Consider the following 25,086-nt stretch of genomic DNA (forward strand, 5'->3'; position numbering starts at 1 on the left):
TTTTTAACTAAACCCGCAGTGTATGAAGAAACTTTATACTTCCTTCATCAATCTCAGAGTCCCCCTTCTCTTCCTCAAGTCCCAGGGTGCTTTCCCAATCTCACATTGCTCTGTGCTGAAGCCAAGCCCCAGTTTCTTGCCTCAAAAGGCCCTTTGTTCCGGCTCTCTTTCCAAATCTGCGTATCCTGAGCTTGAACCCCCAGTGCTTTTGAGAACTCTGATGCCTTGGCAGCAGAAGGCTTTGCCAGCAGGTCTGTGGTCCTTAACAGCTTTCAAAAACCTCAATGTGAGGCCATGTCTATAGCTAAGAAACCCTTTTCATGGGAGGGGGGAGGAGGAGTATTATTTTAAGAGTTGCAAAAACAACGTCAAATTGACTCTTTAGTATTTAATTGCTACCAGAAGACTGAGGACTTCTTGTTCTCTTGTATTTAATTAAGATGATAGTTTTAATCAACTTCAAATGATATTGGTTAATATGCTCTGCTTAACCTCTTGGGCAGATTTTGCCTCAGAGCACTGGAATGCATTAAAGGTGAATTTCCCTCTCAACTGGAAAACACCTTCAGCAAGCACAGATGGAAAGGCAACTGCTACATGATGCCCTGGAAGGACTCCAAAGTTACCTTTCAAAGATCAGATACACTGTGTCTAGTCCACGCTTTGTACCTTCAAAAAACCTAAACCGCTTGCCATCCAGTTGATTCTGACTCATAGCAATTGTAAAGGGCAGAGCAGAACTGCTTCATAGTTTTCCTGGCTGTCATCTCTATGGAAGCAGATCACCACATCTTTCTCCTGCACAGCCGCTGGCAGGTTTGAATCACAGATCTTTCTGTTAGCAGCTGAGCACTTAACCACCGTGCCACCAGGGCTCTTTATACATGCTATAAATCCAAAGAGCATTCTCTCATATACTTACTTGTTCCAGAGATTGCCAACTCTCTGTGACAGATAAATTGCCAAATAAGGCGCAGGGGAGATTAATGCTGAAGAGCCTACTGTCTGCCAAGCATCCTTCCATCTGAATCTCGGCATAACCTATAAGGTAGGAATTACTATCCCCATTTTACAAATGAGGAAACTGAAGTTCAGAGAGGTTGCAACACTTGTCTCAGGTTGTAAAACTAGCAAATGTCTGGGCCATGAATTGAACTTATTCTCTTTCCATTGAGCCAAACTGCCTCTTAAAGTTTAACACTTTAGTCCGAAGGACTAATGGACCGTAGCTACCAAGGTCTCCACCAGACTGAGTCCAGTACAGCTAGATGGTGCCCGGCTACCATCACTGACTGCTCTGACCAGGATCATAACAGAGGGTTCTGGACAGAGCTGGAGAAGGATGTAGAACAAAATTCTAACACACAAAAAAGACCAGATTTACTGGCCTAAAGGAGACTGGAGAAAATCTGAGACTATGGGCCCCAGACACCCTTTTAGCTCAGTGGTGAAGTCATCTCCGAGGTTCACCGTTCAGCCGGGGAATGGACAGCCCCATAAAACCAAACGGGACTAATGAGGCACAGCAGTCCAGGGACAAGGGCCAGAAGGCAGAAGGGGACAGGAAAGCAGGTGATAGGGAACCCAAGGTTGAGTAAGGACAGTGTTGATGCATTGTGAGGTTGTTAACCATTGTCATAGGGCAACATGTGTACTAACTGTTAAATGAGAAACTGTTTTGTTCTGTAAGCCTTTATCTAAAGTGAGAATAGCAGCACAACTGGAAGAGCATAGTCAATGTCACTGAACTGTGCATGTAGAAATTTTTGAAATGGTGTATCTTTGGCTATGTATATTTTCACCAAAAAAAAAAGGTTGAGAAGGGAGAGGGTTGACATGTTGTGGGGTTGTTAACCAATGTCATAAAACAATATGTGTACTACTGTTTCATGAGAAACTATTTGTTCTGTAAGCCTTCACCTGAAGTACAATAAAAAAAAAAAAGTTTAACACTTTTACAACTCTGAGTTAAATTTTGGAAACTTGTGATGGGAATCTCTTGTGCAGGACGCAGTGACGGATTCAGCAATTCGTTTAAGACCTTTAATTATGAAGTACTGTCCTAGGTGTTGAGTCTTTTATGTTTGCTGACACCTATGGATCTTGGGAGTGGGGAGGGGCAGTGGTGGTTCAGTGGTAGAATTCTTGCTTTCCATGCAGGAAACCCGGGTTCGATCCCTGGCCAACAAATCTCAAGCATGGGCATCATTTGTCTATCAGTAGAGGCTTCCATGTTGCCACGATGCTGAACAGGTTTCAATGGAGCTTCCAGAGTAAGACAGACTAGGAAAAAGTCTTGGCAATTTGCTTCTGGAAAATCAGCTGATGAACACTCTATTAATTACAATGGTCTGATCTCATTGTGCATGGGGTCACCATGAGCTGGAGGCCAACTCAGTGGTGGCTGAGAACAACAACATAGATCTAGGAGTTCCTGGGTAGTGCAAATGGTTAACATGCTTGGTTACTACCCCCAAGGTTGGAGGTTTGAACCACCAACCTTTGGGTTAGCAGTCTAGCGCTTAACCATTTGCACTACTCAGGGACTAAAACAGGGGGTAAGAAGAGGAAAACTCTTTTTTTTTTCATTCTTGCTGAAAATGTACACAGCAAAACATAGACCTGTTCAACAATTTCTACTGTACAATGCAGTCACATTGATTACAAGTTGGACAACCACTCTCATTCACCTTCTCTGAATTGTTCTTCCCCCATTAACATAAACTCACTGCCCCCTAAGTTTAATACTGACCTTTTGAGTTGCTATTGTGAATTTGATCCCATATACATTGTTCTTGAAAAGAGCACAATGCTCAAGGCAAACGTTCTTTACTAATTATACTAACCTACTGTTTGGTTTAAAGAAGACTTCAGGAGATGTTTTTTGTTTAAGCTTTAAAGATTATCTCAGGGCAGTCGTCTCTGGAGTTCATCCAACCTTGATGGCTCCAGAAAGTCTAGATTCCATTAAAATTTAAAATTTTGTTCCACATTTTCCCTCCTTTTGATCAAGATTTTTCTACAGGTTCTTTGATCAAAACGTTCATTAATGGTAGCCAGAACCATCCAGTTTTTCTGGTATCATGGCAAAGGAAGCAGTTGTTTATGGAAGCAATTAAGCCAGGCATTCCATTCAGGAAGAGGAAAACTCCTGATGCTACCTATGGCCCCCTCTACCTCCCACATTCTAAAACTGTTCCAAATGATGGTCATTGGTACCGGTCAGAGCTGAGGCAGAGGAACCACTCTGCTAAAGTACATTGTTTCCAGTGCATTGCCTTCCTTAACAATGGTGTCTCACAACATTGTGCAAATTTGTGTGTTCAAATGGGTTCCAGTACCAGTTGCCTTCAAATTGGTTCTGAATCATGGAAATCTCATGTGTGTCAAGGTGGAACCATGCACCATATGGCTTTCAGTGGCTGATTTTCCACAAGTAGATCGCCAGGCCTTTCTTCTGGTCCAAACAGGTTACTGTCTTCAAAAATTTTCCCAGCAACCCCACCCCAAATAGAGTTAATAACTCCCTCAACATTGCTACTTCCACACAGCATACATGTCGTACTTCTAGAACTGCACCTGCCCATGGTCCCTTTCAGAAGAATCATGCAAAGACCACATCAGATTCATCATTAGATCCCTAACATGCAGCATAGTACCTGGCACATAAAGGTGCTCCATGAGTGTTTGCTGAAATGATGTACCACCAACCATTTATTCAAGGGTTTTTAATTACAAAACTAATTAATATTAATTATTAATGCTAGTAATTATTAACCAACACTGTACCACATATAGCCAGTGCTGGTTAAAATCATAGGAAGGCAGATTTTTATGTCAACATGGTATTTTGAACAACTAGAGCTGTCTCCTAGAAAATAATTCAAATTACCAGAAGTATTAAACAGAGACTGGATCCCAACCAAGAAAAGATGGTTTAGACGGGCTGTGCCCTGGATAGGGGTGAGAGTGGAAAGATAGAATAAATGGTCTCAAAGGCTAAGTTTTAAACAGGACACAAAGATCTGAAGTTCATTTCTAATATTTAACCTTTCTAAGCCTCAGTTTTATCATCTGTAAAACTGGGGCAATACAGCCATGATAATACCATGGAGATTGAATAAACCATTTGAAGAACTGAAGAACACATTAGGTGCTCTATAAAGTTAGTTCCTTTCTCTTCCAAATCAGACATTTTAGTCTTTCAATCTCAGCCATCTCAGAATTGTGAGAAGCAGATAAATACCGAAAAAGGAAAACATGCATACTAAGTTCTGGCTTTAAGAAGTTTTTCCAATAGGTAAAAACAATGAACCAAATATCTTTGAAGTGACAGAATTAAAAAGAAGTATGGCAATATTGTCTTCACGTGATTACAAGGAACAGAGATTTCAGAGGCAGTGGCCAGCTGGGCAAATGAACTAGAGAATTCTTCATGTTGGAAGATTTAACCATCACATTTCACCGATGAGGCAACAGAGTAACAGAGAGGAAAAGTTACCTGGCCAAGGTGACCTATAAATGAGTAGTAAAGTTAGGGCGTAAAACTCAGATTTCTTGACTCCCAGGGTGAGTTTCTTTGCCCTACAGGAGGTTTCTCTTCTCCCCATTCAGAGCCCTCTTTAAGGTCAGACCAGGGTGAGAAAAATCACTCATTCTAACTAGAGGCCTAGCTTTTAGGGTAGGTTAAACACTATATGGAGTCCTGGTGGCAAAACAGTTAAGTACTTGTTTGCTAATTGAAAGACTGGTAGTTCAAACCCACCCAGTGCTTTGAGGGTGAAAGACCTGACGGTCTGCTCCCATGGCCTAGAAAACCCTATGGGGCACTTGTACTCTGTCACATACTGCCACTGTAAGTCAGAATCAGTTCAGCACCTAAGAACAACAATAACAAACATACATAGGAGCTATCATGATTAACAAAAATTCAGTTCATCAACCAAGTCCAAAACACCAAATGAACGCAAAAGTAATCTTAAAATACCTAGCTGCTATTAAGTTGGTTGCATACTTCCAAGTGTCTTACATCAGTTAATACCTTAGTATGGGGATAGGGGTGGGAGTTACAAAGTCTAGCAAGTTTTTTTTTTCTTTTTTTCCATTTTCACACTGACTTACAGAAAAGTATGTCTTAAGCACTCTTAATGATAATTCAGGTATTTATAGAAAAAGAGACATTGCGCCAGTGGCTATCCCAGCATTGCATTATTATAGGAATCAAAAAAATATTTTTCTTTGTGTTTCTTGTCTATATTTTCTAAAATAACTTTTTATTTACATTTTTTTCAATAAGAATGTTTGAGCATCTATTATATACATACTCTTTTAAGACAAAACTGTACAATATTATAAAACAAACAAGAAAATTTTCCATAAGAAAGGTCAACACAAGATGCTGTGGGAGCCCAAAGGAAGGAGGAATTCTGCCCTGAAGAAATCAGGAAAGGCTTCACAGAGGGGGTAGCGCTTGAAGTGAGTGTCACGAGGTGAGTAGCACATACCAACGCAAAGAGAAAGAACGCTATAGTGGGAATGTGTCTGGGAGAGTCACAGAAGGGGGGTGTCTGGGACCAAGGTGTGTGTATCGGGGGAGGATGGAATGTAGAGGAGTGGGAAGCAAGGGAATGGGGAGCAGAAAGAGCTGAAGATGAAAGGGTTAGTTGGGGCCAAATTCTGAAGGGTCTCAAGGGTGTCATACTAAGAAGTTTATTCTGTAGTCGACAAGCGGTCATACAAGTCATGTTCTGAAGAAAAGGGCCTACGTGATCAAAATTGCATAAAAATAACTCCTGAATAGTCTTTGTGTCAAGCATATATGGGAGAGACTACCACTCTAGAAATGAAATCTATAAAGAAATTCTTTCAGACCTGGGTGAACGATGGCATGGGCTTCAAATGGGGTAGAAATAGGGAGAACGGAGAGGAGAGAGTGAATTAAGAAGACAAAAAAAAAAAATATGTTCATTGTACAAACATGACTTACAGTTTCCAAGGCATTTTCATATTTTATATATATATATATATATATATAAGAAACCATACCATTCGATCTCAACAGCTCTATGTGTTAGGCAGGGAACGAATCATCGCCCTGTTTTAAGATTTATGATAGACAAGTAGTAACCCAGGGAAGTGACCTGGAGCTCAGATCAGCATCAAGCTACCTCTAAGATTCTATATTTTTAAAATTTCATTTAATTATCAGGTCAAGACCCTGGCTGTGTTTTTTCCCATCCAATGTTTGTATGTCCATCTTCTCATCTCCTCACCTGCTCCTTGAAAGCATGATCCTCCACTTGTATTTCTTTGTATCTCCCTCAGTGCTTTGTATTTATCTCAATAAACACTGAGGGATAGATAAGATAGACAGCTGACTCTCAAGAGGGTTCTGTCTGTTTTCTGAAAACAGAGAATGGTCAACAGCCAAGGATACACGTTCCCATTGGTCTGGTGGGTATTTCCTATGCATCGATGGTCCACAGCAGAGGAATAACCCTTGCTACAATGCCTATGATCCAAGGTGCCTCTTGCCAGCCACTTTGCTGCTTTGCATTCTAAGCATGAAGGATCTGTACAAAATGGGCCTGCTCTGAATCCTATTTAACTTTTCCATGGGTTTCTGTTTGTCAAAGCTTCATGCCAACTCTGTCAGAAAAAGAAATGCCACAAAACTTCTTTTAGGAAAGGGAAAAAAGGCCTACTTTATGCACTTGCTCTCATGCTAATCACACCACCATTCAAATCCCAGCTGAACAGGAGTCCTACAATAGCCTGGGAAATACACAGAGCCGTTTCCAAAGTACTGGCTCCTTCACTCAAAATGTTGCATTTTCCTGACTTTTTAACTCCTTTGGAGAAGACTGATAAGAGGAGGGAAGAATTAACAAGACAATCTGAACTTGTTATCCCTCTGTAGTAAAAGTCAGTCCATTTCTGTATGAAATTGGCAAAGTATTCTCCTTACCATGACTTTTGACCTTTTCTTCTAAGGCTCCACAAATTTGAAGCCTTTCTTTCTATTTCAGTGAAATTTTAATGCATGGTTCAAGTGACCAGCTCAAAGCAGATTCTAGCAAAGCATTTCCTGTGGACTCTCAGTAAAAGATCTCTGATAGTGATTTACTAGTTCAACTATTAATACAGTGTGCTACCACCACCCAGTAAGAGTTGAGATAAGCATTGCTGATGAAATTCTGAGAAAACCGAAATGAAGTCCAAAGTTAAGTGAGGCCTCCTCCATGCTGGGGTTGTTGTGAAATTCTAGTAAGTTAATAATGCATGTAAATGTCCCTGCCATATGATAAGTATCTAGAGTATTCAGTTAAGTTCACGTCCCTCCCTTCCAGCGTGGAGGTTCTGAGTCTAATTTCTAACCTCTTAGAAATATACAAAGAAACAGGCAATACTGGCCAGGGCAAAAGGTTTTAAACCTCAAATCAAACTTGAACACTTCACAAGTCCTGATGATTTCATTCTAAAACTTTCTGGCTTATTTGTTTTCTTCATACGCTCATCACTGAAAACAGTAGTCAGTGAAAGATTCAAGTGCTAGACTTCATTCTTGGTGGAAAGAGCATAGGCTTTGGTTTGTTCACATACCAGAAGCTCCACAATTTACTAGTTCACCTCTCTGAACGGCGACTGTCTCATCAGTAAATGTGATTAGCTTATCTCTCTTGCACAGTTATATATGATTTGATATGTGAATGTGCCTCACCACAGAGTTCATAAGTGTTCAAAAATGTAAATTTCCCAGCCTTTATCCAGCTGACACTGGAGAATGATATTCTGGGTAGGGTGGTTTTGGTGGTTTTTTTCATTTGCTTTAGAGGGATGGAGAGCTAGAAATCTAGACTAAGAAAAATTAATTGAGGCAAGAAAGGATATTTAAATTCAAATTCTCAGATAGATACATTATCACATGATACAACTATTCAATGAAAGGGGTTATTAATTAATAATAAATGTTTGGATTTCACAACTAGACCAAGCACAACTGCAAACAACCAATTTAAGGCAAAATCATAATAAAAGGTTCTTCAACTCCATCAATGGCCTAAGGAAAACTAAGGCTAAAATCAAGACAGTTTATTTTCCCCTGGAATTGAAAGGTCTCTTTTTGAATGCTTTGACCCAAGAAGTATATTTTAAATTCCCAGCTGGTTCCTAAGAATTCCACATTCACACAATGCCTGCATACAGACCTTTTCAAAGCAAAGGTTCACAAAGGTAAGTGGAGTCCCCCATCTCTCCCGTGGTGTCATCAGCCACTCTCTCCAAACAAATTTAAATGAGAAGACAGCTAAAGAAAAGCCTCTAGTAAGTCGGCAACACCCTTGGAAATATTAAAAAATCCCAGCTTGCTAGAAGTTCTCCCTATGATCACAGTATGTGCAGCTGCTTCAAAAGAAGACACTGTGTATTTAAAAAAAATTTTCATTAAGGCCAAGATGACAGCAAGACAAATACAATGATTAGAAATAACATATTAGACCATTCCTCCCTAGAAATCTACAGAAGTCAAATTGACCAAAACAGCCACTTTGAGCAAGTGTCTAATAAAATCAGCCATGTGGTTGAGAAGCATTTCTTCCACTTCCTGTCAGTGGTTGCTAACTTTACAACAATGCGGGTCATTTGTGGGGAGAAGGCTACTGGTGGAAGTTCTATTTACTGCACTTAATGAAGGAGCTGCATTCCCAGCCACTAACTAGAGTAGCTCAAAATTTCCCAATGTGACCCGAAGGTTACACCAAACCAAAGACTGCAGATCAAATCCATGGTCCAAAAAGGGTCACTAACAGAGTGACCTATTACCGCTGCCCAATGTGAATGACAAATGGCCCAGTTCAAGTCCCTCTTCCCCTTAGGGCACCTTCCAAGATGGGTCCAGGGCCCAGTGGTCTTCATCTTCACTGATGGTCCATTCCAGGGTATCCAACTTTTTCACTACTCACGTTTCCTGTGCCTCTATGTGGCTCGTTTTCTGGAAGATGTTTTTTTATTCCCCAGGAAACTGTATTTTTAAGTTGACACTTCTCCACTTTTGTTAATCCAGGCGTACAAAGTGCCAATCCCATTTCCTAATTAGCAGAAATAACCAGCAAGACCAGAGCAAACCAATACGTGTCATTCAAATCACAAGTGCGGAAAACTGATGTTTTGAGCAGTCTCAACAAAGGCTGATCCTTTGAGTTAGTCTCAGCAAGTTAATCATTGGTAGATGCACAGTATACATTAGATATTTTTAAAGTGCTGAAAATAGCATAGCATGCTCCATGATTGCCTAACAGACCTTTACAGGTCCAGAGAACCCAAGGTGGGAATCACAAGTCTAACTCATTTTGAACAACTAATCACACGCTGCCAGTGTTGAAAGCCAGCAGGGAGTGGTAAGGAAAAGCTTGGGCTTCAGAAGCTCTGGGAGAACATAATCATTAGCACCTAGTAGTTAAGAACCACCTCAAGAGGTCTGACCCCAGCTCCCCCACTCACTTACTGCATAACCTTTGGTAAGTTATTTTTAACCTCTCTGAACCTTGGTTAAAATGGAGATAAAAGTAATTAACAACTTCATAGCTCACTGGGACTATAAAATAAGATACCGCTTAACACAGATAGCACTGAATAAACGTTACCAATTGTCATCATTTAGTCAGGCTTGAGTTCAGATCCCAAAACCTACACATTAGGTGTGCGGCCTTGGGCAAATCATTTACCTTCTCTGAGCTGCAAAACTAGGTTTCTGACATATACCTTACACTTAAAAAGATTAAGTGAGATACCATGCAATGCACCTAACAATAAATGTGTCTCTTCCTCACCCACTTTAATATCTGTGGTTTAATTTCTCATGCATTTATGACATGATGCTCCAAATAATTCTTAAAGATTTGTGCTTGCATCTTCCTCTCTTTACTGTCTCCAGTATCCTACCTAAGTCTAACAGATTCGTGGTAATTTTAATTTCTGAGATTATAATTATGTACACAGCCATATATCCAGGGGAAAAAAAAGAGTGAATAATCAACCTAATCAGGAACTGAACAGACAGATTTCTTCTATTTCATGGTATTAAAAATATAGTAAAGTAGATCCCAGGAAAATATATGTTTTCATATTTGCATTTTCAACTGTTTTCAAGGATGCATTTTTTTTTTTCCTTTCATTTTGCTGAGGCAGGAATCTGGTTTGTGGAAGCATGTTACTCAGTGGGTGAGCAGGTCTAGCTGACCACCCAGAAACTATTCCTCATTCAGCTTTATTGTTCTCTGCTCACTCATCTTAAACCCAGTGGCACTGCTAAACTGATCAAAAACTTTCTTTGTGAAAAATGCCTCTAAGAACAAAGCTATACTATAGCCGTTTCATGAATATGTTAATTCAAAGCTCTTCAGTAAAACTTCTATGTTTTTTCTTGACGTATTTTAATTAATCTTAAAATATTTCTGAAATGGTGCAGCCACTACGGAAAACAGTTTGGCAGTTCCTCGTAAAATTAAACAGGGTTACCGTGTTGCTGTTGTGTGCCATCGAATAGATTCCAACTCATAGCGACCTTATATTACAGAGTAGAACTGTCCCATAGGGTTTTTTCAGGCTGTAATCTTTATGGGAACATATTGCCAGGTCTTTTCTACCACACAGCAGCTGCCGGGTTCAAACCTCGGAACTTTCTTTTGGTTAGCAGCCAAGTGCTTAACAATTGCTCCACCGGGGCTCCTCAGAGTTACCATAAACCAAAACCAAACCAAACCCATTGTTTTTTTTATTTCCCAGGAAACTGTATTTTTAAGCTGACTTTGCTGTTGAGTCGATTCCAACTCACAGCGACACTATAGGACAGAGTAGAACTGCCCTATAGGGTTTCCAAGGAGCAGCCGGTGGATTTGAACTGCAGACCTTTTGGTTAGCAGCCAAACGCTTAACCACTATGCCACCAGGGCTCCAGAGTTACCACAGGACCCAGTAATTCTACTCCTAGTTTGTATACCCAAGAGAATTAAAAACATATATCATACAAGCACGTGTACACAAATGTTCATAGCACCATTATTCATAACATTCAAAAAGTGGAAACAACCCAAATGTCCATCAAGTGATAAATGGATAAACAAAATGTGGTATAGCCATACAAGAGAATATTATTGGACCATAAAAAGGAAAAGAAGTATTGATTTTGCTACAACATAGATGAACCTTGAGAACATTATGCTAAATCAAAGAAGTCAATCACAAAAGACCACATATTATATGATTCCATTTATATGAAGTATTCAGAATAGGCAAATTTATAGAGACAGAAAGTAGATTAGTGGTTGCCATGGGCTTGAGGGGATTGAGGGAATGACTGCTCCTGGGTACAGGGTTTCTTTTTTTGTTGATGAAAATGTTCTAAACTTGGTCGTAGCAATGGTTGTGCAGCTATGCGAACATACTAAAAACCACTGAATTGAATACTTTACATGGGTTAACTGTATATGTCAATTATATTTCAATAAAGCTGTTTTTAAAAATATCATTACAACCCAAGAAAAAACCCTTTCTCTAAGCCAAGGTGATTTCCAGTGGCCCATTTATTTTAAGGGGCATTTGAGAAATAAAAAATTGTAGAGCAAAAGAAAAAAAAAAAAAAAGGAAAGAAACTTCATAGCTGCGTTTGTATAATAAGGATGTGAACATGAAGAAGCATTTCCTAACTACAACATATGAATTTCCTAAATCTTCTCTAAAGACTGCATTTAAAGCGTTTGTGGCGGGAGTGGCATCACCTCAGTTCAGAGGCTCCCTCCCGGAGATCAGAAACTACTGTAATCTTTCTACCCTTCCCTTCACTTCTCTGGCCTGACTGACTTAGGTTCAGCTCTCACCTGCCTCCCAACTGGTCTCGCTGCTCTACTTCCAATTTGCCAGCTTTCAAATCCAGGGTGATCTTTCTCAAACAGGAATCAGATTACTTTAGTTTCTGTTTGAAATTTTCCACAAATAAAAACAAAAACAAAATAAAACTTCATTTGCTCTGCTCGTTCTCCAAAATAAAGTTCAAGTTCGTTAGCTGTCTGCCATTTATGATTTATAGCCCTTCGTAATCTGGTCCCAACCTAGTTCTCCAGCCTTCTCTCCAACATCATCCTTCCCCACTCACAAAGTCCAAATACACACTACTTATACTGCTGCAGCCTCCAACTACTCACCCATCCCAAATATGTCTGTACTTCCCTGTTTCAACACCTATTGTTCCCTCTGCTGCCATATACCCTTTCACCCTTCACCATTGCACGTAACAAAAACAACCTTCACTATTATTTATCTTACAAGATCCAGCTCGTGCCGTCAGGCAAACCTCATGACTCTCCACTTGTTGCTGCTGAAGCCCTTCTCTTCCAAAATGCGCATGACTAAGTGTTTGTAAATATGCAAGTCTGTCTCTCATTCTCTAGCCTGGAAATTCCTTAGGAGCAAGGAACTCTCAATGCCCAGCACAGAGTAGGTGCTCAAAAAACATCTGTGGAAGAGTAGTGTCTGGGTTCTTAAAAGCTTAGAAGGAGCCATCTAAGATACAACTATTGGTCTCTATTCACCTGGAGCAAAAGAGAAGGAAGGAAACCCAAGAATCAGAGAAGGAACCAGACTACAGGACTAATTGTTTCCACGAACCACTACCTTCTCTACTTTGAGACCAGAAGAACTAGATGGTGCCTGGCTACCACTACCTAAATTTCTGATCAGGGTCACTATAGATGGATACTGATAGAGAGGGAGAAAAATGTGGAACAGAAACTTCAGATTCTTAAAGAATCCAGACTTACTGGACCCACTGAGACTTGAGGAACCCCTGAAATTATTACCCTAAGATACTCTTTAAACCGTGAGGCAAAACTATGCTATGAAGTCACCTTTTAAGCAGGTTAGCTCAAAAAGCAAAGAATGTAAACTTTGAGTACTGTGCTGTTTGAAAAAATTATCTATATGAAACCAAATGGACAACAGCTACTCTAAAGCATAGATGAGAAATCAGGGGAGTTGGTGGTGGGGGGCCGGTAGTGAGCTAAATTAATGGGAGTGAAACAACCAGAATAGAAATAATAGAATGTTGACACATTGTGAACCATGTAACCAATGTCACTGAATATTATGTATAGAAATTGCTGAATGGGAGTGTTTTGCTGTGTATATTTTCAACAAAAATACAATAAAATATTTTTTAAAAAACCATCTGTGGAAGACGAGACTTAAAAGACAAGTACAAACGTAGATTTAATTAAACAGGCTTGTGAGAAATTATCCTGATTGATACCACAAACTAATTTGGGGACTAGATACAAAGAAACCACCAATGAAAATGGCTTCCTTGATGTCAGTGTAATCGTGTGTATTACGTGCTTTGGGGATACATAAACAGGAACCAAAGCATACTGCTTATTATGACAAGGTGCTTATACTGATTTGCATTTCTCTGCAAAACTCTCTAGGCATATCCACCACCATCCACTGCCATCGAGTCGATTCCAACTCATAGCGACCCTGTAAGGACAGAGTAGAACTGCCCCATAGGGTTTCCAAGGCTGTAAATGCTTATAGAAGCAGACTGCCACATCTTTCTCCCAGGAAGCAGCTGGCGGGTTTGAACTGCTGACCTTTCAGTTAGCAACTGAGTGCTTTAACCACTGTACCACCAGGGCTCCTTTTTCTCTAAACATATAATTTTGTTAATTTGTGACAAATCTCAAAAACACACTTGCCACCAATACCCTGATTGCAATATATACTTTCAAAGCACACAGAACTCAACAAGTTCTTCTCAAAGTTTTCCAACTGAGTCTTACGTATCTTGTGTTGGTTTGTTTTTAAACTTGAGGATTTTAACACAGAGCATAATAATTTCACCTGGACCTAAGGGAAGAGTAGTTCCACAAGGATGTTCAAGAACCTGACCTAGCCTTCTTTAGAATGTTGGCACTGCCAATTAATATACACCCTTGAGAAAATTAATTAACCTGAGTCTGTTATCTCCTCTGTCCAATGAGAATAATTCTTACCTCAAGAGGTTGTTGAGAGGATTTTAAAAAGCAAGAACTGAGTAAACATGAGTTCTCTTTCTTCTCTCCTGCGGTACATTTTTTGAAAAAATGGTGTCTGTTCAAGCTCAAATGAGTCAGCAATGATCTTTGGTAATAAGCACTTTCTAGAAGAAGTTATCAGTTTGAGGAAACATGATAGGTCAAAAAAACTGCCTAGTCCTTCAAGTTTGCCCCATGTATCTCTGTCCTTACTCAGCTACCCTGCACTGATTTGGATGATAAATTAAACCTGTTTGTCTTGTTCCTCTTTTGATTGACATGAGCAAGAGAAAGAAGAGAATATAACCCTCTAGAGAAGTGTACCTTAAGAATAATACCAAACTTCCAACTTGACAAGTAAATATCAGAAAAGCACCATGGTATAAAGGTAAGACCTTGGTTTGAGGCCTTGCTAAACTTTCGCTAATGTTGGACAATCACTAACAACCTAGGTCTCGAGCTCTCCATATTTGTATCAAGGGCTCTGAGGAGGATATGATGATGATGATGATGATGATGATGATGATGATGATGATGATGATGATGATGTTGATGATAGAAGCTAAGGTCTGTTGAGTATTTATGCACCATGCACTATACCTGGCATATTCTCACAACTTCACGAGGTACATATTATTTCCATTTCACAACTTAGAAAACTGAGGCCTCAAAGAGATAAAGTAACTATATAACCTAGTTTATATAGTTAATAATAATGAGCAAGCAGCAGAGCCAAACATTTAACTCAGGCCTGTCTGACCATGACCTCCCACTCTGTGTTTTCTCTCCTCTGACCTCCCACCCTTCTCTAGCTCAACAAGGCCTGTTTTTATGACTGAGATGAAAAATAACCTTGGTATTGTTGATAATGAAATCTCCAAGGTACTTTCAAATTCTAAAGATTCCTTGAATCTAGGTCATGAAGAATTGCTCCAACGGTATTTTCTTTTTTATGTCCACAGCGAGCTTATTCATCATACTCTAAACCGTTTTGCGATTATTTATTTATAACTCTTGTCTCTTCCATTGCCCAGTATGATCCTCAAGTAAGACTTTGCTAGAATTCTGTCAAAAAAAAAAAAAAAAAATTACCTGTGAGCGCAGGCCTGAAGATCTCCTGTAATTTTTAGCGACAAGACTTCGTATTGTCTCTAATTGCTGAGAGGCTAGCATTTTTGCTTATTTCAGGGTCCTAAACTGAGTTCTGTGTCGTTGAAGTTGCCAGCCAAGTGACCTCTTCAGATAAATGAGGTGTTTAAATATTTTCTTTTGAGATATTGAAATATGTGCACGAGTCAGAGGTGAAAGGAGTAAATTAGAATCCTGAATAAACCAGTTGCCACCGAGTTAATTCTGACTTGGCAACTCCATGTGTGTCAGAGTAGAACTGAGCTTAATAATGAGGTTTTCAATGGCTGATTTTTTGGAAGTATTTTTTTTTCTTTTTGCCAGACCTTCCTTCCAAGGTACCTCTGGGTAGACTTGAACTTCCAATCTGCAGTTAGCAGCTGAGCATATTCCTTTAAAAGATCAGTTAGGTTGACATGGTAGAAACAATGCAAGCTTTGGATTCATCCTGATCCGCGTCTGAATTCTGATTTATAACTAACACTTACTTGGTAAGACTTGGGTGAAATTTATTTAACTTCTCTAGGATTCAATTTAAGGAGCCCTGTAGTGCAGTGGTTAAAGTGCTCAGTTGCTAAGTGAAAGGCACGGCGTTCAAACCCACCAGCCACTCCTCGGGAGAAAGATGTAGCAGTCAGCTTCCGTAAAGATTTACAGCCTTGGAAACCCTATGGGGCAGTTCTACTCTGTCCTATAGGGTCGCTATGAGTCGGAATCGACTCAATGACAAGGACTTTGGTTTGGTTTTGGTTTAGGCTTCAATTTCCACAGCTATAAAATAAGCACACCTAGTAGCACTCTTAAGTTGTGAAGCTCAGATGAGATCATGAATCTGAAAGCATTTTGAAAAGTTAAAAAGCACTATACCATTATCAGGTATTATTTTGCTATTATTATTCATAGTAATTGTATTTTCCTTTCCAATTTCCTCACTCCTTAATGGTTCTATGAAATCCTCTTTCATTTTTTGGCAGCAAAGTTGCCTGAAATACATTAGGGGGAAAAATGTGAGGAGAATCCTAAGAAAAAACAAAGCAGAGCGAACACAAATGTTTCCCATTAACTAAAGAAAAGCAGTAGAAGGTTTTCTGACCTTGTCCGGAAAAGTCAAAGTGCGAGAACTTTAACAGCCTTTGGTGGCTGCATTCTTCCCCTCTGAAAGGGAGATGGCCATATCATCTTGAGAGAAAGACAAATACACCTTAGGAAGGGCAGGAGGGAATTTGGGCAAATGGTCTGTTTTAGGGTCAACTCTTATCTGTGTCCTTTGACAGCCCAGGGAAAAGCCTAATTAAAAAGAACAGCAATGATTAAAAATAATCAAATGCTTGTCATCTAGAGCGCTCTCCATATTTTATTGAGGAATTTTTGTTGAGGAACAGAGGTACTATGCTAGTTATCGTATTTATTATTCAGGCCAACCATATGATACAGATATGAGACCCCCTTTTATAGACGAGGATACTGCAGCTCAGAGAAGTACTATAACTTGGACAAGGGTGCCCAGCTAGTAACCAATCACTAAATTTTTCTGATTTCAACACAGAACTCTTCTGCCTACTTTACAATACAATTAAGGCAACGAAGACGCGCTCTTTTCTATTTCATTCCGTCTCAAGTATTGAAAATCCTAGGCCCTACCCCAAACCCTCCTGAATCTGAATCTCCTCAGGAGACAGAGAATCTGTATTTCACACCAGACTGATCTATTATTAGGTGAGTTTGTGAAATACTGACATAGCAGACGTTCCCAAAATAAATGATTACTCCTCAAATAATGTGTATGGAATTGAACTGACACACAGGGTAGAGTCTCTCCATAAATATACCTGCCTACACAGGGAAGAAGCCCTTGACTATGGTCTCATTAACATCATGCTGTGACCATTGGGCTTGCCAGCCCAGACAACTGTACAGGAAGGGGTAAAAAAAGAATCTAAAATCGACAGGAAATCAAAAGGGCTAAAAGTAGAAAAGGCACCTAACTCTGGCTTAAGGAGTTTCCCACAAAGGCAGGTACCACCATTATATACCTTTTATATATAAGGGAAAGTTAGGGAAGAGAGAACAGAGAGCTAAGGAAAAAAAAAAAAGCAATTCTGGACAATGAGGAAATAGAGGTTTTCAACTGTCCTAGAAATGTCAGCAGGGCTTACCAACTAAATGGAGCTTCACTTCTTTATTGCAATCCATGCAGGGGGCTTGGCCAGGCTGTTCATCAGTTTGATTAATGAAAATCTGCGTCTATATTCTGTGGTTCACATGGCAGATTAAGTGATTAAAACCTACTGAGTTATGAGAAACACACACTTGTTGAATATAAAACCAGAGCAGCAAAGAAAAGGGAGAAGTTACCTATTGTGCTTGCTTACCTACTTGTCTGTGATTATTAAAAATTTCAGGAAGCAGGTGAAAGGACACACGTCCAGCCAAGGAAAAATTCAGCATACTGGATTAACTCTAGTAAAACACTGTGCTTACTTTCCCTCCAGAATTAACACCAACTTACACTAATTTTCAGCATTAAATCTTGTCTCAAAAAAAAGTATAACAATTCAGTTAATGATAGATGGTCTTAAGGGAAGTTGTTGTGTGCTGTCAAGTCAATTCCTACTCAGAGCAACCCTGTATGACAGCAGAACTGTTGCACAGGGTTTCCTAGGCCAGGTCTTTTCTCCCAAGGAGCAGCTGGTGGGTTCAAACCACTGACCTTTCGGTTAGCAGCTGAGCACTTAATTACTGTACCACCAGGGCTCCTTTCTAAAGAGTAGTGACTGGATTTCTACATTACAGTATTTACCAGCACAGACTGATAAAATTGTTAGAGCTAAAAGGAGGCTTACCCATTGCCACTGAAAAGATTCCAACTCATAGCAATCCTATAGGACAGAGTAGAACTGCCCCAATAGGGTTTCCAAGAAGTGGCTGGTGGATTCAAACTGCCAACCTTTTGGTGAGCAGTCGTAGTCCTTAACCACTGCGCCACCAGGGCTCCAAAAGGAATCTTAGAGGTGATCTATTCTCTTTGTTACAGTGATAAAGAAACCGCAGCCCAGGAGAGTCAAGTGATTTTTCCAAAATCACACAGCAACATGGTGGCTAGGGTAAAACTAGAACCCAGGTCTCTGGGCTCCACTGTGATGATTCATTGAGCTAAACACTGAAGAGCTAAGCAGAGTGTATGTATGCAATAGATATTTGATAGATGTGTGATTACTCTCTACTAGAAATCAATCACAGAATGGTTGAGGGCAGCTTTAGAAATAATCCCATCCAATCAGCCATTTTACTGATAGGCAAAACTGAGAACCATAGAAAACCAACCTGTCCACAGGCACACAACTAGAAAGTGGCATTGGCCAGACCAGAACCCAAAGCTTCTGATTTCAAGGCTCCCATTCTCTTAAGCGTTCGGCTGCTAACCAAAAGGTCAGCAGTTCAAATCCACCAGCCGCTCCTTGGAAACCCTATGGGGCAGTTCTGCTCTGTCTTGTAGGGTCGCTATGAGTCGGAATCACTCATGGCAGTGGGTTTGGTTTTGGTTTATTCTCTTCACTACTCCACACTGTCTCCCTCCCTTATTAAAAGTGAAGCATTTAATAAAAACACATGATGATTTTATGTACTCCACAGATTCCATATATGGAACCAGTTCTAGAATTTTATCTCAACCATTTTATTGCAAATCAAGAAATTGTCAGAGACTTTCTGGAACCAGCAAATTAAGTAGCATGGTTGCTGATCCCCTACATTCTATTATTTTACCTGTTTGAGATTCTTTCCCTTTGCCTCATGACACTCCACTCATTGACTTTGCTCCTTGTTCAAGAACAGAATGGGAGTCAAGCTTTTCAGACCAAACCTGACCAAGCACCTGCTTCCCTGAATGTCTTCCACCCCTATTATAACTCAGCTAACCTACCTCCCAGTATCAAAACCCACAAGAGGAACATTCTTTCTGAACAAAAGAATCTTTTCTGAAGAGGACTCCAGGGCATACTGTGAGGATTAAATGGTAAGCTAGTGCTCAAGAATTCTGCTAAATTTTAGAAGCTGCCTTCTCAGCTTAAATTTAGATCGATGATGAATAATGGAAATCATCCATCTTCAATTTACTGGGCACATGAGACTTTCTCCTAAGTGAATGGTTTATGGTCTTCACTATAACATCATTACTGAGCATTCATTTTATAGTCTGGTCTACCTATGCTTCTGAGACACAATAAAGGAAGATAACCACAAAACCTTCATCTGGGGCTCCAGGTTATAAACCTTTGCATTTGCCCACATCTTGAGAAACTACAAATAGCTTTAACATCCAATACTTCTTCTGTTCCTCCCAGCTACATAGTGAAGCAGGCATTCCGATCATCATTTTGGCAGATGAGCTAAGTGAACTCAAAGAATGAAGGGCCTTCAACAGAGAGCATAGGACAAAAAGCTGGACCTGTCTGACACTACTTGTTTATCAAAGTGCCCGGGTTCAAAGGAGGCACTCAATAAATACATGAGGGGAGGGGAGCCTGGAAGCTTAGTTTGGATTTACCAAAACTCTGCATTTGTACTGCAGCCACCGACTGCTGTGCGTTTTTTCTCTGAAACCACTGTCTCATGGGATAAAGAGAAACTTCAATGCTACAGCTAGCTCCAAATCAAAACAATGCCATGGAGCAAACGAGACCCTATCACTTACCAGGAGAGGAAAAAGGAAAAACCAAACCCACTGCCGTTGAGTTGATTCTGACTCATAGAGAGCCTATAGGACAGAGTAAGACTGTCCCATAGTGTTTCCAAGGAGTGGTTGGTGGATTCAAACTGTTGACCTTCAGGCTACCAGCCGAACACTTGACCACTACACCACCAGGGCTCCAACCGGAAGTATAGAAGAGTAGTACCACCTTTATCCATCTGCCTTGGTGCAAATGGGTACCTGGGAAATGTGCAGAGGCAGGGCTTTCTACAAACTTAGTTTTAGGATTATCTGATGAGAATCTGGGCCTCAGGATTCCTCAGACGAAGAAAGGAAATAGGGATGGACTCCAATAATGATAAACTCAGAATCAGGGTTCAGCTCCAACTGACATCAAGTGAATCCCAGTCCTTTCTTCTCTGAGACTTGGTATTCTCATCACAAAATGGAGATAATTCTTCACAGGAGTTCCAATCATGACTAAATAAATTAACAAAATTAAATTAATTAATTTAAATATAATTCTACCCTAACAGAAATTAGAAAGACAGTAGATGCGCCTCCCTTATTTGTATAGGAAGCATCTCTGGCACTCTCATGTTACCCTTTACACTAGAACCAATGAACAAAAAACAAGAGGCAATGCATATTGCTTGACTGAAAGGAAAACAAAACCAAGTTCAGAAAAACTAACATGCAAAGATTTCATAACTTTGCCGTCAAAGTAATTAGTTGGCAAAGATAGCGTTTCAATAGGAGATGAACTCCCATTGGTGTACTCTGACATCAGAATCTTCTGGCCTTCAAGTAAGAGTGAACTTTTGTTTTTGTTTTTGTTTTTTTTTCACCAATAATTTAACATCAAAAAGCTATGTGAAACAACTACTTGCATATTTCCACTTACATAACATTTATATAGCATATCAGCTTCTATTTTTTCCAGATACAGAAGCAGACTCCCGGGGAGCAGCTGGTGGGTTCAAACGTTTCGGTTAGCAGCTGAGCGCTTAGCCACTGCACCACCAGGACTCCTTAAGGAGATGAAGCTTGGAATATATTCCTGTGGGAGAATAAACCAGGGCTTTGAAACAGTTCTTCCCGGTTCAAACCCCTGCTGAGAATTTGCCTTTCTACCCCAGATACACTGAATCAGAGTCTACGTTTCAACAAGATCCCCAGGTGATTCTTATGTATAATAAATTTGGAGCCCTGGTGGCGCAGTGGTTAAGAGCTTGGCTGCTAACCAAAACGTCGGCAGTGTGAATCCACCAGCCGCTCCTTGGAAACCCTATGGGGCAGTTCTACTGTGTCCTATAGGGTCACTATGAGTTGGAAGCAACTTGAAGGCACCGAACAACACCAACTGCTCTACTAAGTGGTTCTCAGAATTGATCCCTAACCAGCAGCATTAGCATTGACTGGGAACTTGTTAGAAATGCAAATTATCAGCAGAGGTTCAAACCAGTGCCCATATAATTAGTGCCCTATAATCCAGACCATATGATCAATAAACTACATAAAAATTAAATCATACTGACAGTCTCAGGCAAAAAGTGAACCAAGTAGAAACAATTTTTTTTTAAGACAGTGGTGTGTGGAATATTAAAATCACATGCTGTGTTATTAATTTTTCTTTTGGAAGCCAAATAGAGTTCTCCTGCTTAAATTTCTCCATTCAATACTTACCTTTTCAAACCGCTTTTTCTACTGAACGTGTTAGAAAGGCATTTAATTAGTGATATTGTACTTTAGGCTATACTTAGGGGAGACACTGATCAATAAGTCACTTTGAAAATGACTTTGTTGACATGGTTTTAATGACAGGGCATATATACTCCTTAAAACGAGCAGCTATGTACCTCTTATAATAACATACTTGTCCTGATATGAACTTTTTTAGGTAAACAAAATCATGTGTTCAAATATTATAAAACAGTGAACAAACATGGTGAACAGCTAGGTTTATTTACATAAGCTTAATGGGGACATGAGGATAGTTGGGATAGATGAAGAACCAAAACAGCACAAATACATCTTACTTTTGATCTCCTTTAACACACATCTGAGTATCTTCGGGTTTCTATGTCCCTGGCTAATGTACAGCTGATAGGTGTGTCTTTTTGCAAATCACTTCACATTTCTTTTTCCTTTGATAAAAATACACCATTTCTTGGGAGTGCCTTCTGAAATCAAAAGAGGGATTGCCTTCTAAAACCAAAAGAGTGGAAGGAAGGAGGAGGACAATGAAACTGTACAAAGGCTGTCAGGCATGTAGCCTGCTTTCCTAAACACAAAGTAGGAGTTAGGATTCACAGCACAGGCGCACAGGTGGTTTCCTGGGCTCCAAAAAGAACTTACCCCACCACCAACAAAACGTGAGTAAACACTGGGAAGCCCCAGGCGAGTTTACAGCCAACAGCCTCGATGTATTTAGTGTTTCCTTGTCCTCCCCCAGGACTGAGAGGGGCTTTAAAAAAAACACGATTGGTTACAAGACTTGAAGTACTAATCTGTCCCAAGCTGCAAAATAATACACGAGGCTCCTACAGGAAGGTAGGCCCCCCAGTGACAATTCCTTTACACAGCATCTTAATGTTTAATTTATATTAAGGGAGGTGGGAATGGGATATGCCACCTGAACTGTAGTGACTTTTCTTCCCTTCCACACAACACAAGTTTACCTTCAGTTGTCTCTCCTTATGTTAAAGGGGCCACTCATTTTTAAATTCTAAGAATCCCATCCTTCTTTCAAAACTTACTATGGGCAGTCAAGCTGAAGGTAGGAGGATGCAAGTCTGGGAAAACTGCCTTAGTAAGGACCTCTCTACAGAAAGCCTCGTGAACACAAGGGAAGTCTTAACTCCAGCACAAGAAGCCTCAGTTGTCACAATCTGCACGGACAAATCCATTTCAAAGGGTACTTAAGTCTCCGTGCAGGAGTTCTATTTTAAGGGAACTGAATGGGGGAACACAGATGTTTCTTCAGTTAGCAGAGTTGGCAGAACAGCTCCTGGACCAAATCCGAGTTCTTAAAGCAGGAAGGCGCTTGCTCCAGCGAGCATCTAGTTCAACCCACTCATTCAACAGACGAGGAAACTGAGGCCTATGAGACAGGTGGCACACCCAGCAAGTGGCAGAGTGGCAGTCTTCTGATGACAAGTTCTGCACGCTTAAAAAAAAAAAAAAACTATCTGACTTCAACCTTGGAACTACTGCAGATTCATGTCAATAGCTTCCCCCCACAACAAGTTCATAAATCCTCCTCACTCTCCCACTCCCATTCCTTTGACTCCCACCCTCCCGCTAGCTCAGGCTTCCAAATAGTTTGGAAAACAAAAGTGGATTCACTAGTGCCTCAACTTTCTGGGACTGCTATTAATTTTGGTTCCAAAACATGACCGTGGCTTACCTGCCCAGTGCCTCACTTTCCTCGTCAGTGAAATGGGGCTCCTCACCTCCACTGCACTGAGTTAGGGAGAGGGCTAGTTAAAGCAGATGCCGGTGAAACCGCCTAGCACGTGGCACACAGTAGGCGCTCAAGAAGGGATTGCTGAATCGGAACCCAGCACCAAGCCCAGGGAGAACACCTTCCAACGCTGGGGGGTGTGCAGGAGAGAAGCAAGGGAAAAGGCGAGCTTGCCAGCCGGCCTGGCAATAGCAGCACCGGCGGAAGGGTTGGATGTTTACATACAACCGCGGGGAGGCAGCTCGGCTCCAGGCAGAAGCCCGGCACTCCGGGAGATCCATTTTACTTGGACTGATGGCAACAAGTTGTATATTCTCTGGCTCTAAATCGTGATTCAACCAACTTCCCCAGTTCTGAAAAAACAAACCCACACCTTCCAGGCGATTCTGCCCGGGATTCGGAAGACCCGAAGAGACTTCCAACTGGAGAGACTTTTAAAGAGCCCTAAACGCATAAGCACATCCAGACACACTTTATAGGCCGGGGAGTCAGTAGACTCAGGGAGGGAGGGAGGGACCCTCGGGGCCCCAAGCGGCGCGAAGGTTCCCCGAGCAAGCAGCGGGGGCCTCCCGGAGCTGACAGCGCGGGAGGGAGGGAGGGCGGCCACCGCTAGGCGCCGCCGGGGAACGCGGCCGCCGGGGCCCCGCGCCAGCGAGGAAGTGCCTAGCCCCGCGCGCAGGGAGCTGGCTGGGCTGGGACTGGCGCCGAGGGCAGAGAGGCCGAGGGACCGCGGGGCTGGGCTCACCCATGAAGAGGCAGAAGAGGTCCAGGCAGATGAGCAGCACCCGCTTGCTGCCGCTCCTCCTAGGGTTGTTGTTGAGGGCCGGGCTGCCGCCGTTCTTGCTCTCCGGAGCGATCGCCTTGTCGTACTTGTAGTTTTGCATGGCGCTGGCTACGGCGCGAGCCTCCCGCCCCGCGAAGACGTCCCGCAACAGCAGCCGCAGACTCACACGCGGGGTAGTCTCCTGATCTCTCCGCTGCCGCCGCCGCCGAGGCTGCTCCGGAGAGTGGCGGGTCGGCCCCGGCTCGGGGCACGGCGGCGAGAATGCAGCCCCGGCTGCCTGCTTCCGAGCTGCAGAAAAGTTCTCGGGGAGTCCGGCGGTGCTCGCTGCTCCCCAGTGCGCCTCTGCGTTCCTCTCTCAACCTCAAATCGTTCAAAAGTCCAGGGGAAAGAGAGCCGAGTCGCGAGCAGAAACTTTTGCAGATCTGTGGCGCTTCGGGCGCGCTGGGTTGGCGTGTGTATGTGTGTGCGAGCGAGTGAGGGGGCAGCACGGGCGCTGGGCCACCTTCCTCCGCAGCTGGTTACTTAATGAATGAGCGCTGCGCTGAGCCCAGCAACTCGGAGCGGCTGCTCCAAACACCAAGTTTCCTGCTGCTGCCGCTGCCGCGGCGTCTGCTGCTGTGATCGCCTCCGTTTGTTTTCTGCACTTTTATTTCACGAGGTCCTTTTTAAAAAAAACAGAGAGAGGGACCTCCTTACTTGGCTCTGATGGGTTTCTGAAAGCACAGCCCCTTCCTTAAGCTGCCTAAGACGCAGGATAATTAAGGCCACATTTTACCCCACCCCCTAAAAAAAAAAAAAAAATCCTAAAAGAAATAGTTATGCTTCAACCAGAGAATCCGGGAGCCCCTAGCGTTCAGAAACGCCAAACTGTCACAAAAGATGAGGGAAAAAGAAAAGAAAAAGACACCTTTTCTTGCCAACCTTGGGTCAGGCAAAAGCTGGGGCTGTGCAGCTA

At 41.6% G+C, this 25,086-nt stretch overlaps 1 protein-coding gene across 1 annotated transcript in view; it reads right to left on the minus strand.

The window, feature by feature from the left end:
- PLPP3 (phospholipid phosphatase 3) overlaps positions 1-24,638 on the minus strand; it is a 99,802-nt gene extending 75,164 nt beyond the window's left edge. The window contains exon 1 of the mRNA XM_004368984.1: positions 24,093-24,638. Coding sequence (XP_004369041.1) covers positions 24,093-24,231 — 139 coding nt within the window. The 5' untranslated portion in view covers positions 24,232-24,638. The remainder of the gene's footprint in view (positions 1-24,092) is intronic.
- Between the last annotated feature and the right edge of the window lie 448 nt (positions 24,639-25,086).

This window comes from Trichechus manatus, unplaced genomic scaffold, assembly GCF_000243295.1.
Source record: "Trichechus manatus latirostris isolate Lorelei unplaced genomic scaffold, TriManLat1.0 scaffold00003, whole genome shotgun sequence".
Lineage (NCBI taxonomy): Eukaryota > Metazoa > Chordata > Mammalia > Sirenia > Trichechidae > Trichechus > Trichechus manatus.